At 38.1% G+C, this 14,722-nt stretch overlaps 1 protein-coding gene across 1 annotated transcript; it reads right to left on the reverse strand.

Annotated features, from left to right (window-relative positions):
• Positions 1 to 673: 673 nt before the first annotated feature.
• CEP20 (centrosomal protein 20) lies at positions 674 to 14,051 on the reverse strand. The gene is made up of 5 exons (XM_006212090.4): positions 13,971 to 14,051; positions 10,760 to 10,957; positions 8,653 to 8,737; positions 4,507 to 4,643; positions 674 to 930 (listed from the first exon to the last, which is right to left on the reverse strand). The coding sequence occupies exons 1-5, from the start codon at positions 13,996 to 13,998 to the stop codon at positions 854 to 856; spliced, it is 525 nt and encodes a 174-aa protein (XP_006212152.1). The 5' UTR covers positions 13,999 to 14,051; the 3' UTR covers positions 674 to 853.
• Between the last annotated feature and the right edge of the window lie 671 nt (positions 14,052 to 14,722).

The following is a 14,722-nucleotide window of genomic DNA, read 5'->3' on the forward strand; positions in this document are numbered from 1 at the left end:
CTTACTATTTTTCTATCCCAAGAATAAAAATCGACATTACTAAGACTTTCAGAGCTCATCTTGTAATTGCACGAGTGAAGGCCACGTGGAGGTTAAACAATGCCATCTTTTAAAAGGTACTTTCTGGTGTTTTTCCTAAAGCCTGTCTCTTCATGCTTATTCCACATTCTTCATGTAATAAACTCTTTGTTTTACTTACAGCAAAACTGAAAGAATTATTTCCCCCCTACCTTTTAATTAAATCTTCCAGGAGAAGCCAAAATGGTCTAAGGAAAGAAAAAGTACATTGTTACCTAGTTTAAAAAGTTTAGCTATTTAACCTAATTATAAATGGTTATCTGAAAAACAGCTAGTCCCCTCCCAAACCCCCTGTAAAAAACAAACTTTATAGGAATTATAGTTTTTTCTGGCTCTAGTATTCTTTTAAATGTTTTTTTAAAAACATGAATGAATTTTCCTATATATCCACATTATTCCAGCCTGAAGAAAATTTAATTAATGTGTCATGGTAAAGAACACGGTAAAGAACATAAAGAGCATATGGCTATAAAGACATGAAATTTTTTAGAAGAATTTATAAAGTACTAAAAAACCCTTTCATTTCTCACAAATTAAGGGAACTTTAAATTTTTCCTAAAAACAATGCATTTCTTTCAAGTCAAATCCGGTAAGCTAGATGACAGAGTTAGCTTTTATTCACAAATGCAGTAAAACACGAGGGACTAAAGGTTTTGCAGAAACTCACATTTCTACACGGTACAAATATTAATGATGAATTCTGGTGATGTTGGGAGAATAAATAAGTTACTTAATACACACAAGTTCAAGATAAAAGATGCCCCAGATGTAAATGTCATCTCTTCATCGTGGAAGAAGCATGTGCATCTTCAGCATCCATCCTCCTCCCCTTCTCCTGTTGCAGGTGGTCACCTGCAATTAGCAGAAACGAATGTCAGCACTCACCCCAAGTCAGAGCGGCCAGGAGGCAGACTCATCTACACAGATTTGGGGATGTCATATATTTAATGTTGTGTGAGTTCTTTAGATGGCTTAGGACAATGGGGAAAAAGGTATTTTTTAAACACTATTGAAGAAACCAGAAATGTTTAGTACTTGGGACTCTATTCACACCCTGGAGTAGACTCACACAAAAATAGCTACAAGCTTCTCTTACACTATATGTAAGGAATGGCTTTCACAAGAAAGTACTGTGTGTTCAGTTAGCATTTTGAGGGATGCCAAAGCTCATCTAAAGAGAAAAAATTTTTCTTCAAATAGAAATCCCCCCCAGCAGCACCCTCTTGTGGCAAGAAGAAAAGTTAGCATGGTTTACATCCTCCCACCAAAATCAGAAAACCATCCAAGAAAGTGTAAAATATGTTCTTCAGCCAAAAACAAAATAAGAAAGCTCCACGAGGGTTCAGAGGAGACCAGAGCCCCTGGGACCACACACTGTGCTCCATAATAATAAAGAGGGGTCCCTAGTCACTTCTGCGTCATTTCTTTTGTCTTAGGGGAGAGGGTAGAAGGCAGAAGTGTTCACAATTAAAAGAACCTAGAGACTTAAAATCCAAATGCAACAAAAATGCGACAAAGTAAATTCCTAAGAAAACATGACCCCCAACACCACCACCACCAGTTCCCGAAACACTTTCTACAACTAAAAAAACCCAAAACCTTCTTAAGGACCATTTTGGTAACAGGACACAAAGAATACACATTTAGACAAGTTGTTGTAAATAAGCGATTTTAGCACCAAAAATGCACACTGGTTTGCTAATTCTAAGGACCACCTGATGGACTCACACAGTCTTGTTAGTCCAGAGCAGCTGATCGTCCTCGTAAGTAAAGTAAAGTGCTCATCCTGCCACAGGTCTGGATCACAGATGAAAATCTACCTCCCTCAGTTTTAGGCAATTCCGTTGGAAAAACAAGATGAACACATCCTTAAGGCGAAAACTATTTTAGGTTTTCTAGAAAAATGTTATTAAAACATGAAGTATGTTATCCATATATGTCATAGATGTGCAATAAAGTTGAGCTGAGAATGATTTTCTCTATTATAAAATATCTAGGCTTTTATTTATAGCAAAAACTACCTTGCATTCAGTATCACAAGCATTAATATCAGCAGCATTAATGGCCATCATTTCAAAGATGAGTGTGCCTATTATATAAAACCTCTTCATTTTTACCCCTGCAGTTTGAGAGCTTTGATAGAAAGAAGTACTTTCATACTGGCATGCTTTGGACTTATTTTCAAATACAAGAGAATTTAATTTTAGTGTTTTATATTTTGACTGTATGAGTTTGTATACAGAGAAGGTATCATAATCTGAAGAATAATTATTTTAATATCTTTATAACCTTCTCAGTGTTGTCAAATAGAATATATGTATCCTTCAAACAATAGGTTGGAGTTAAGTAAATGGAATGCCTAAATGTGTACTGGAACACAGTGCAATTTGGGGCTAACAATTCTTCACGAGTCATTGCACAAAGAGGTTCCTGTGTGCCAAGAACATTTTTGATGATCATGAAAAATAATTTGCAACACCACTGTTCTGATTTTAGTGCAGTCATCCTCCTTTCCGCACCTTCTGCAGAATAGGTACCCAAAGCTTTACTGACTTGAACTCGACTCTTTGATGTCTCTCGCACTTTATACAGAGAGGGGCCAAAGTAACCCAGAACTCCTGCATCCTCTCCAGCATCTCCTACCCCAGCCCACCCCAAGCCACCCCATTAGAATTAAAAATACCAACACCATGGGGTTGCTCTGTTAACACATGTTAATGCGTACAACATCCGCCGGTGATGATTAAATAGAGAAACTGGTATTATCATACATTCTTGGTAAGCATATGAACTGGTAAAGCCTTTTTGGAGGGGAATTAGACAATATCTACTATTTTTGTATATCTATCTTTTATCTATTTTTTAATATGCATATATTTTAAACCAGCAATTCTTCTTCTAGGCATCCACATAAGAGAAATACTTGTGTGGACAAAGAAGAAATGCTACCCTGCAATACTATAAAAGCAAAAAAATTTTAAATACACAGAAGTACATCAGTAAAGAGGGATTAGCAGTAGTACTATGGAATACCACAAAAAGTTAAGAATGAGGTAGAAGCAGATCTACGTAAACTGATAAAACAAGTGAAAAACGCAAACTGCAGGACAGTATGTACAGAAACTGCATATACATTTGAATACGTACAAATGACTCCTGAAGGACACCCACCAAGCAGCTAACAGTGCTACCTTCTGCAGAGGGGAGGGAAATCAAGGATTTAGGGAAAGACTAGGAGGGAGGAGGTTCAAGGGAATTTCACATTGTATTTTGATGTTTAGAGATTTACTCATGTACTGTGTGTTTTGTTTTGCTTTTTAAGCACTTGCCAAATAACAGGCACTAGTGACACTTCCTTACCAATACTTGAAAAGGGAACTAGGAAAACTCCATGTTCTTTAAGTGGAAAAGTGCAAAGGAATGGCAATCAAGGGTGCTGACTCTACTAAAAATGATCAGCTACAGGCTTTCGATCGGTCAGTGAGCCTCTTAGGCTTGGTTTTCTCAGCTGTAAAATAAGCAGACGGGAATTTCTTTTCCACTGTTCCATCAACTCAGAATTCTAAGATATATAGAAGGATAACTCCTAGTAAAGTCAGAACTAACCTCAAAGAGATCACCTTGATTCACATATATTTTGCTTTCCTATTTTAAAGAGACAAAGCAAATATTTAACATGATCAATATTGCTCATGGCAGTTTAGGAAAACTACAGAAGACAATTTGTATTTTAGATGTTTCTTAAAAGTTTATTTCAACATTCAAGATTTATATTTGCTCTGATAATCAGCTGCCAATGACTGTCCTTAGAAAGAGAGCTCAACTCTCTACCGTAAGTTGGAACTATTCAATTCAGATTATCAAATTGAGGTCCTATTGCTGATATAATCAAAATGACTGGAAGCTCACTGCAAGAGCGAGCCCTCTGGAAAGAAGTATGAGCTGTTCTCCCAAGAATCTGTTATTTGTAGATACTACAACACTACCACAAAGAGTATTCCTCCTGCAAAAAAAAGACTCCTGAAAATGCAAAGGACACATAAACCTGTGACTTCTCTATCCATATTCAACGATCTTGCTTTTTTTCAGTCTCAGAGGTGAAAAAAATAACTTGATAAAAAGCTTTCTTCACTCTGCTAAGGATCTAAGCTGCTCCAAAGAGTACAAATCTTTGTGTAAATCAAGTTTTTCAATACTTCTTTTTAGAAATTATATCTAAGAATTTTGTCCAGTCATCCCCTGCCCCTTCCAAGATTCTCTTGCCAAAAAGCACTTTGTTTTTTCAAGGATAAAAAAAACCACAGGCTAACTATATTAGATATAAATGAAATTAAACTATGACTCAAAATCTCATGAAAAACACTCCAAAGCAAACAGGAAGAAAATATACTTCTGAGAGCTAAATGATAAGGCTCAGAAAACTCATACCCATTTGCCTTCTTTCACTCAGTTGTCTGCCAAGATTTGGGTTTGGAGGCTGAAGTGAAGAGCCTTTCAGAAATGTACTTTGGATGTCATCCTTAGTTCCATGCAAGAAATGAGCTAAAATCCCATACAAAAGTGGTCTATAGCAGGAAGAAAACCAAAATCAATTAAATCTGCATAAATAGGAAAAGCTTAAAAACACCTACTTTTAAAAAAGATAGCCTCTGACACCAAAATAGCCAAGTAATTCACGAGACTTAAAAAAAGCTGCATGGTCATTATCCACATGTCAAACTGCTCATGCTTTTTTTAAATTCAAGAGTACCATTTAACTCTAAAGACAATTTTAAGACCCAAAGAAAACATGTTAACAACTTAAACTTCATCTAAACTGAAAGACAATTTCAATCAATGCATAGGAATTCAGCCTTTAAACTCCAAAGTTCAGTGTAAGATTTTCCAGTACAAAACAACTATCCAATAAACACTTGTTGGATTAACAAATCCTTGCCTGGGTTCAAATTCTGACCCTGCCACTTGACCTCAGTGAGATTCTTAACATCCCCAGCCTCATAAATGTTTCCTCCTCTATAACTGAGGACAAGCATAGTCCCTACCTCATCGGGCAGTTATGGACCAAATGAGTTAATAAATGTTAAGTGTTTAGAACTATGCCTGGCACATATTAAATAGTATATGTGGTAAATGGCAAGCTATACAGGAGTCAGGGAAGAACTAGTTTCAAAAAGCTACTCGACAGTTTATAAAACACTCTTCCCTCTCTTCCTTTTATGCTCACCTTGTGATGTCGTAACCATCATCCCCAATTTATAAATGAGAAAACCACAGCTCACAGAGGATTTGCTAAGATCGCTTAGATAGTAAACAAATTTGTAACACTTGAACCCCAAGCCGCACAGTCTTTCCCTTACAGTGTGCTGCCTGGAGATGCATATTAGTGGCCTTTCCCAAATGGAAGCTGCTCTGATGACAATAACGAGAGATTTTCTCTTGTTTCCAATTTCACAGTTGAAAATAACAATTTAATGGATTGGTCTTTTTGAGATATCTATCCACCTATTAGCAGGTAGGATGGTTTTAAGTATGACATCCTTCCTTAAGAGGTACAACTATCAGATATAAAATAAGCTACAACGATGTACTGAACTACATGGGGAATGTAGCCAGTATTTTATAGTAACTACAAATGGAGTACAACCTTTAAAAATCTGTGAATCACTATATTGTATACCTGTAACATATAATAGTGTACATCAACTATACTTCAGTTTAAAAAAATGATATTGTAAAATACTATATACATAAATGAAAAAAAATTTTTTAACAAAATTAGTAGCCATGATGGTTGCACAATTGTGAATATACTGAAAAAAAAAACACACACACACAGAGAACTGAACACCTTAAAAGAGTGAATGTTACAGTATGTGAATTACATCTCAATAAAGCTATTATTTTTAAAAAGAAGAAAAAAAGATGACATTCTTCCCCTGCAAAAGGTAGAGTCTAACTGCCCTCCTCTTGAGTGTGAGCTGAACTCACTTCTAATGAACTGAGGAAGGCATTAAGTCACAGCACTTGCAACTTCAGAGACTAGGTCAAGGCTCTGCGGCTTCCTCCTGTCTTCTCTCTTGGTCACTCTCGCTGGGGGAAGCCAGTGGCCATGTCATGAGGACACTCAAGCTCTCCCATGGAAAGGCACATGTGGTTAATAACTGAGGCCTTCTACAAACAGCCACGTGAGTAAGCCACACAGGAACAGGTTCTCCAGCCCCAGCCAAGCCTTCAGATGACTGCAAACCTGGCCATCCATGAGTAAGGCTGAGCCAGATCAGCCATAGAAGCCACTCCCAGATTCCTCACCACAGATAATGAATGTTGTTTTAAACCACCAAATTCTGGGGTAATCTGTTATATAGCAATAAACAACTAATTGCATACAAAAGCAATTTTCTGTACAACAAAGAAACCAAAAGAGTAAGTTTCTTTACATATTAAGGTGCCTCAGACCTTATAAAAGCATCGTCTAGGAATATAAAATAGGTCTCTTTGTATACTTTATACCAGTGTTTCCCAAAGTGTTAACTGGCCAAAGATTTTTAAATTAAAAAAAAAGTTTATTTTCAAAATTTACAATAAAATTTACTTAAGATTTAAAGTTTTCAAGACTTAGATATTTTTACTGTTATTAGAAAATATATAACTAGCACATTGAACCCACAACTTCATGAAATTATGGTTTCTTTTTTTTAAAAAAACACAAGTTAAAAAAAATAATTTTTTAAGTACAGCTTCATAATGCCTTATTTGCAATTTTGAAAAAAAACAAAAACTCTGAAAAATAATTTTCTTCATAAATTTGGTACTAACTCATTTGGTGGCATGGCTTGACCTAACAAAGCTATTATATACTTTATCCTACTTTGTGTGAAAAATCTTAAATTTCACTGAAAAATCTTAAATTTCACTGAAAAATATTAATGTGACTCTGTGTGCTACTTCAGGCTCCCACTGGCACACACACCTGGTGTTTGGTGTATGTACCATATTGCTTTTTAAAGTCTGAAAACTTTTTGATGAGAATGTTTTTAAACAAAGCAGTGTCTTTTAGAAAGCAAACGGTTGGCAGTGTGATGCAGATGCTGGGAAAGAGGGTGACTGGAGAGAAATGGATGGACAGCTCCTCAAAGCACAGTGCAGGGCGGTGAGGACCAACAGGAGCTACTGCAGAGGGAGAATTAAAGGGACTCATAAGTGGTCAGTGGAGAAATGAGAACAAGCCAAAAGTGTAAGTGAACTCTGAGTTAAGACCTGGATGGTTACAGGAAGAAGCGACCAGGGGGAGGCTGAAGAGATGAAAATAACGGATTTAATTTTTGGACACACTGAGTTTAAGATGCCAGCAAAAATGTGGGCCCACGATTCAGGAGATCTGCCAGACTTAAAGCAGAGTCACCAGCATGGAGGCATCATTAAAGACTCAAGAATACTTAGAAAAGTGGGCAGGGGGCCCAGAGGAAAAGTTAAGGACAAAATTTGGAGAGTTCCCACAATTTAAAGGAACCCTAAAGGAGCCAACGAAGAAACTGAGATGACTATTAGGGAGACAAAAAATCCCAAGACAAGTAAAGGGTCATAAAAGACATACAACAAAAAGTGTTTTAAGGAAGAGTAGTCAATATTAAAAAATGCTGCAGAAACACAAGTAAAACTGAGCTTCTCAAATTGGAAATACATATAGACCCACTCTTTGTGCTAGGGGCTTGGTATAAAGTACAGGATAAAGGCGGCATATGATCCTGGAGCACTAATTTTATACAAAGATTTGAGGGAGAGCTCAATTTAATTGGTATGTCATTTAGAACATTTTTATGGTAAAACAAACAACTATACCATGAAGTAGAATGAAAAAATTAAAAAAACTTTTAGAAAGAGAAAACATAAGCCTTCAAAGAGATTTCCTGCTAGGGGAAGGCTGCTTTGACTATGTTCCCAGGCCGCCTAGATTTGATTTTTTGTTTGTTTGTTTGTTTGTCTCTCAGGGATCCTCTGGAAAAAGTTAAAGAAACACTCAAGAAGGAAAAGAACTAAGAAACTACCAGAAAGTGGTCAATTTTTCAAGAGCATAGTTTTGGAATAAATGGTGAGGGGAGAATTTAAAACACAGGGAGGGCGAAAGGGGATAACAAAATGAAAACAGAAGACTGATTTCCACTAAGTTAAGTGGTAAAAAGGACCTCATAGGGTCTTTTTGGATAGGGGAGATTTGAGTACATTCCTAACTTGAAGTGAAGAAAGCAGTGAGAAGAGTTAAATGTGAGGAAGAAAACGACCGATGGAGCCAAGCCTCAGACAAAAAACAAAAGGATGGATCAAGAAGCCAAGAGGTGTGACCGTAGAGTGAAGCAAGGGTGCTCGGTCCTCTGGAATCACTGGCACTTTAGCTCCAGAGAGGAGAAGTCTCATCTTCACTTACTCACCACCACACACCTTGGATGTGGCACAGTGCTAGACACACACTGCACCCAAATAAATACCTGCTGAATTAAAATGAAATAAAGCCACCGCTATGCAATTATGACTACAATAGAACAATAGTTTAAAACTTATTTTTTAAAAAAGTCTTACATTGTATTATCCTTTGATTCTTCAAATGCATTTAGTTCACGGATGAGAAATTGTCTGTCCAGTGGAACTACAGGTTGACCAGATTCTGGGGGGAAATCATAAAACACCAAGTTTTTACTAATCTAAAAAGTAAACAGACATTGATAAGAACCACACTTATCAGGTATACACGTGTTTCAGATTTTGGAAGAATGATGATGGCACACCAGGGTAGATCCAACTGGACGTGAGTTTACGACTTTCAAAACATCTAGTTTGTTAAATGCATAACTTCATACAGTTTAACATAAATTCACTTCTTAAATCTCACAGTTTTGAGGTGGGAAAATACTGTTTTTATGTACTAGACTTCAGAAGTCCTATTTTCTAAGACGCTTATAAATTAAATACATGACAGCACTGATATCCATTTGGTGGCACTAATTCTAAAGTAAAATGAACACTAATATGAAGTGCTGGCAAGGATACATAGAACACTCATACTTTGCTGGTAGGAGAGCAAAATGGTACATCCACTTATAAAGGCTGCTGTACACTTTCCATACACAACCCAGCAATCCCATTCTTAGCTCTTTACCCAACAGAAATGAAAACAACATTGAGACAAAAACTTGTAAATGAATGTTTATGGCAGCTTGACTCACAATGGCCAAAAACTAGAAACAACCCAAATGTCCATGAACTGATAATAGATAAATTGATACAACCTACAATGGAATGCTATTTGGAGGGGGAGAAAACAACACAGTGCAGTCTCAAATGTGTCATGCTAAGTGAAAGGAAGCAGATTCAAAACACTACATCCTGTATGGTTTCACCTTCATGACACGCTGGAAAAGGCAAATGACAGGTACAGAAAACAACAGATCAGAGGTTGCTAGGAGTTTGGAGGTTAGCAAAGGAGTTGTCTACAAAAGGGCACAGGGAATTTTTTGAGGTGATGGAAATGTTCTATATCATGATTGTGATTGTGGTGGTTACACAACTGTATGAATTTGGCAAAAATCTATAGAACTATATACTAAAAATGGTAAAGTATATTATATGTTAAGTATACCTCAGCTTTTATTTTTTAAAAAAATCCAGGACACTGCTGAAACTTGACTGCTGTCACTGCATTTTACTCTAGGTAAGTGCAAATCCAAGACACCTAATTGATAATATTTTCATATTTTTCTTTTCTGAGTCTTAAAGGTATTGTATAGCCATCTATAACAAACTGAAGAAAGTGAAGATACTGAGATGAGGCATATCTCTGAGGCACAAAATCATCTTAAAGCAAATTTTAACCTTAAGCAAGGAATCCAATGACACAGAAGGAGGTTTTGCTTATCCTCCCAACCTCATCTCCCCCCAGCCCAGAGGTAACACTGGTCCTGATTACTGAGCATGTCCTTCCAGTTCTTTTGCTTTCTTTCTTAAGAAATAAAATTCAACAGATAAAGCAAATTTCTGTTTAACTGCCCACCCCCTCCCCCTAATACCATTTCTCTCCCTCTGATCACTAGAATGATTTTGGAGTTTACCTTCCTAATCCCTTTTCTCCTCCTTTTTTTTTTTTTTGAGGTACAGTTGATTCACAATTTTATATTAGTTTCAGGTGTACAACATAGTGATTCAAAATTTCTAGATTATCTAACCCTTTTTAAATACCACGCTTTTACATACATTTGTATATATGGCTAATCATCACATAGTACTAATATTTTGAGGCTTTATCTCCAATTTTTTTAAAATAAAGAATATATATATTAAACCTGTGTATGTGTATTCTTAAAGCATATACATAGAAAAAAAGACTGGCAGCAAATAGGATAAAATATAAACAACTGCTTGTTTTCAGTATCAGGAATTATGGATGATTTTTCAAAGTACGCACCTAGTTTAAGTGTTTATTTTGGTATCTGTTTTCCTTTGTAACAACACAATAAGCCTCATGAGCACTTGTTCAAGCCACGGAAAGAGGTCATGTGATTTCTATGGTCCAGTCATGTCCCAGATGACACTGGTTATGGAATTAGATTTCTAGGCTAAACACTTTTGGAGAATTGGGGGAAGGGAAGAGTCAGATTTCATCTCGGGTGATTAACAGTAAATAACCTCTTACCTGCTATGAGGACAGATGCTGTATACTTATATTTGTTAAATTCCAAATATTCCCGAATTAATTCATTAATTAGAAGGTTTTCATGCGACAGTGACGGTCGGGGTTCACTTTCATCATCTAGGGCATTGAACACTTCAGCTCGAATCCTTGCTTTTAAATGCCCTAATACTCCTCTTTTTTCCAAGGTATCCTTTAAAACTGTTAAATGTAAAACATTAATGCTTCAGTTATAGAATACATTTTGTCATTCTTAGGCATACTTTGAAGAAAAATGTTTAAAAGGTAAATGGCATTACAGCAGCTTCGAATCTATATGTTGTGACAAACTAAACAATCACATTAGCTACCACAAAACATATTTGTAGTAAAAACTAAAGTTCCCAAGTTGAAATGATTTACTATCTTAATGTATTTAAACTAATGCAAGTTTATCCTCCCAATACCACCACTGTCAAGAAGCTATAATTTGATACACATTCTTTAGTGAGGAAAAACAGGGGGATAGAATTATACTTCGTTCACTGGGACCTGAACTTATCTCCCAGGGTCTTGTATCTTTCAAGAGTGGTTGTCACTGCAGACAGGTTCCATATGTCACTAAAAACCTTTGGTCCAGAAAGTAGATGATTAAAGATGACAAGTATACTCCATAACAGAAGGACTATGTCCTGCCTTCTGTATAAAAATTGATATCCAGAACCCTTAAGAAATGGCCCATTCTAAACAAAAAGGTGAGTTTTTATTTTGGGGGTTTGTGTGTGTTTCTAAAGACAATTATGAGTTAATTACTTAAAACAGTAAGGTTTTGAAACTGTAAGTCTAGTTAGAAATCCAACACATAACTTTCTCTTGAGGAAACAGAGATATATATGCTGAATGTAATCTAACTTCTTAATGAGCAAGGGTCGTTATTACAAATACCAGTAGTTATAATGAGATTTAGCTATAAATGCTAATATGGATAGGACCGAATTGGCATCATCCCTTGCAGTGGTCTGGAACCCTTTTTTTCCCTCAAGTTGTCCCTAATGGCTAAATAACAACTCCAGAGAATCAACACATTTCACCCATAGTGCCTAGAAAAGAGTAAGTGCTCAATAAATGCTATCTAGGGGCCTTATTATACTGTGCTGTGTATTCTTGGTATAATAAATACAGTTGAATACTGTATTGTGCCAAATAAGTATACCACAATAATGAAAATTTATAAAGGGAGTCCATGGAGCGTATTCATGTAGGCATGGACGTAAAATTTTTTTTAGTAATTTTTCAAAACTGAAGTACAGTCAGTTTTTTTAATTGAAGTTAGTTGATGTGTCAATTTCTGGTGTACAGCACAATTTTCCAGTCATGCATATACATACATATATTCATTTTCATATTCTTAAAATTTTTTAAGCTTTGATAATCAACAACAAAACCTTGGTCACATGATTAAGGGGACACAATCTAGACCAGACTTTAACCTTTCTTGCCCTTTACATTTAGATCATCCCCTCTACCTTTTTTTGCAGGTATGTTAAGAGTAGTTATTGTGTAGTTATCACCCAATCAGACTGTGTAATAGGCCCATAAAAGGACAATACAGCTTTATCATGTTGGGATCATAACCAAATCCCTATTCCCTAATTCCACCTTTGAAAATTACATGGAGAGATTTCTTTTCCCCACGTACAATGTATTTGCACATAGCACAGCCTCAAACTCAGCAGAGAAATGAGAATTAATGAAGCTGGAGTTAGGAAACTTGTCTATGTCGCATCACTACTTCAGTGGTGGATCACCAACCCCTGCCTCAGTTACTTTCTCCAACAAAATGAGTTCTATCTCTCAGAGGCAGAACCTAGGTGAGAAAACATAAGGTGAAAGTGCTTCCAAAGGTAAAAGCCCATATAACGTAAGATAATTGATTGGCAAACATTTTCATTGAGCTTCTCTTGAACACTAAGCACATTCAGACCTGGGGAATGCAGAAAAAACATAAAGGGCTCCTTACATCTGTGTAAGACACCCCTGTTCCCCAGAGGGTTCTAGAGTTCCATAACATCCAGACCTCCCCTCTATTATCATGCTTATTAAAACACTGTACCATAACTTCTTCTGAAAGAGGTTCTTAACCTGGCTTACATCCCAAAGTATCTTTAAGTCCTCAGAAGCTGCGTGCAGTATTACAGGTGATCTGTGTTTCCTGGGGAGAGGATTCACCCATTCATGTGAAGTCTGTCCTTTTGGACAAAGGTATGCCTTTTTAATGACTGCCAGGCCACAGCCGCAAACATATCAATAGTTACTGAATCATATTCTCAAATCATATTCTCCCCGCCAAATCTCTAAGAATTACTGATTTAGAGCTTACGTTTTTGGAAAACTGGAACTGGTTTTACTAGCCGGGCACCAGTGTCACTGGGTAACTAAGACCTGCAGACCTCGCGCAGCATTTCTAGGTCCTCATACTCTGCCTTTCGCTAGATTACTTTGGGCGAGCTGTTTCACTTCTCAGCGCCTCAAATTCCCTAATCTATGAAATGGGCAAAGGGCTGTTACATGGAATTAATTACATACACGGGGTTGGGCAGTGCCTGACACATAAGTTGCGATCCCTAATAATTATAGTTACTATTACTTGTCTGGACACCAGAGTCAAAAACGAGAGGTGTACAAATGTTCTCAGGTTGAGGACTCGAACCTTTATGGAACTTCTCCTAAGAAAACAGGAGAATGGCCAGAGACCCTTCTAGCTCCAGTTTTTCCAGATAGAAAATCGGGACCTACTCGCAGGTTGTCGTAAGGATTCAGTAAGATAACCAAGCAAACGGTTTAGGACTGTGCGGAACACCAACAACGGTTGTTTAGGTACTGTAATCATCAGCCCGGAGGGAAAGGCCCGGCCCAAGGCCTCGACCTTCACGGGGTCCAGAAAGATGCGCCAGAGCCCCAAGGTGCAGGACTGTAGACCTCTCAGGTACCTGCGGATCCTGGGACGACTCCTTCAGCTCAAAGCCGGTTTAACAATTGCCCCTGGGCAACCACATCCTTGCAGGCCCCCGCGCTGCGGCCGCCACACCTGCCAGACGCTCCTCAGGCCCTGACGCCGCCGAACGACCCACAAAAAGGCTGACTCTAGTGTTGGGCGCGCCCTCCTTTCGTCCTATCCTTTTCACAGGCTGAAGGCCGATGAATTTCACCCGACAAGCCTCCCACTCGCACTCACCAGCCTTCAGCTCTGCGACACTCGCCATTTTTCAACGGCCGCCAGGGGCTGGCCTCGGTCGTGCGCAGGCGCAGTTCCGTGCGCGGCGTGGTCTGTAGCCAATAGGCGCGCAGTTCTCGGTCTTTTAGTTCCGCCCTCTCAGTTTACGCTCTCCGTGGTTGGGTGGCTGGTGACGGCCCCCAAGAGACCCCACCAATCAGCGAGTGATCTGGGCGGGCCCTGCTGAGGGACTGAGACAAGTTGGAACATGACTGCAAGTTCTGCTGGCACCCCTAGGGCTTGCTTTTAGCCTACTAATCCTTTCATGATCTGCCCGCTGCTCGTCTCTGCAGCCTCAAGTACTAAATGTTAACAGTTACCATGTGTTAAGCCTATGGTTCTCAAACTTGAGCATGCATCAGAATCACCTGGAAGTCTTGTTAGAACAGATTGCTGGGCCCCACCCGTGGAATTTCCCATGCAGAGAATCCGGGGTGAGGTCCGAGAACTGCATTTCTAACAAGTTCCCAGATGCTGCTGATGCTGCTGGTCTGGGGATCACACCTTGAGAACCACTGTGTTAAGTACTTACTGAGCTAACACTGGGCTAAGTGCTCTACACACGTTAGTTCCTTGATTTCTCTATTACTTCATTTCACAAAGGAAGAAACGGAGTCTTTGAAGACTGAAGAGGCTTTACTAAGATCACCAGTAAATGGTGGAGGTGAGATTTGAATCTAGGCCTTTTGTTCTTCAAAGCCTCTTCTCTCCAC

Source organism: Vicugna pacos, chromosome 18, assembly GCF_048564905.1.
Source record: "Vicugna pacos chromosome 18, VicPac4, whole genome shotgun sequence".
Classification (NCBI taxonomy): domain Eukaryota; kingdom Metazoa; phylum Chordata; class Mammalia; order Artiodactyla; family Camelidae; genus Vicugna; species Vicugna pacos.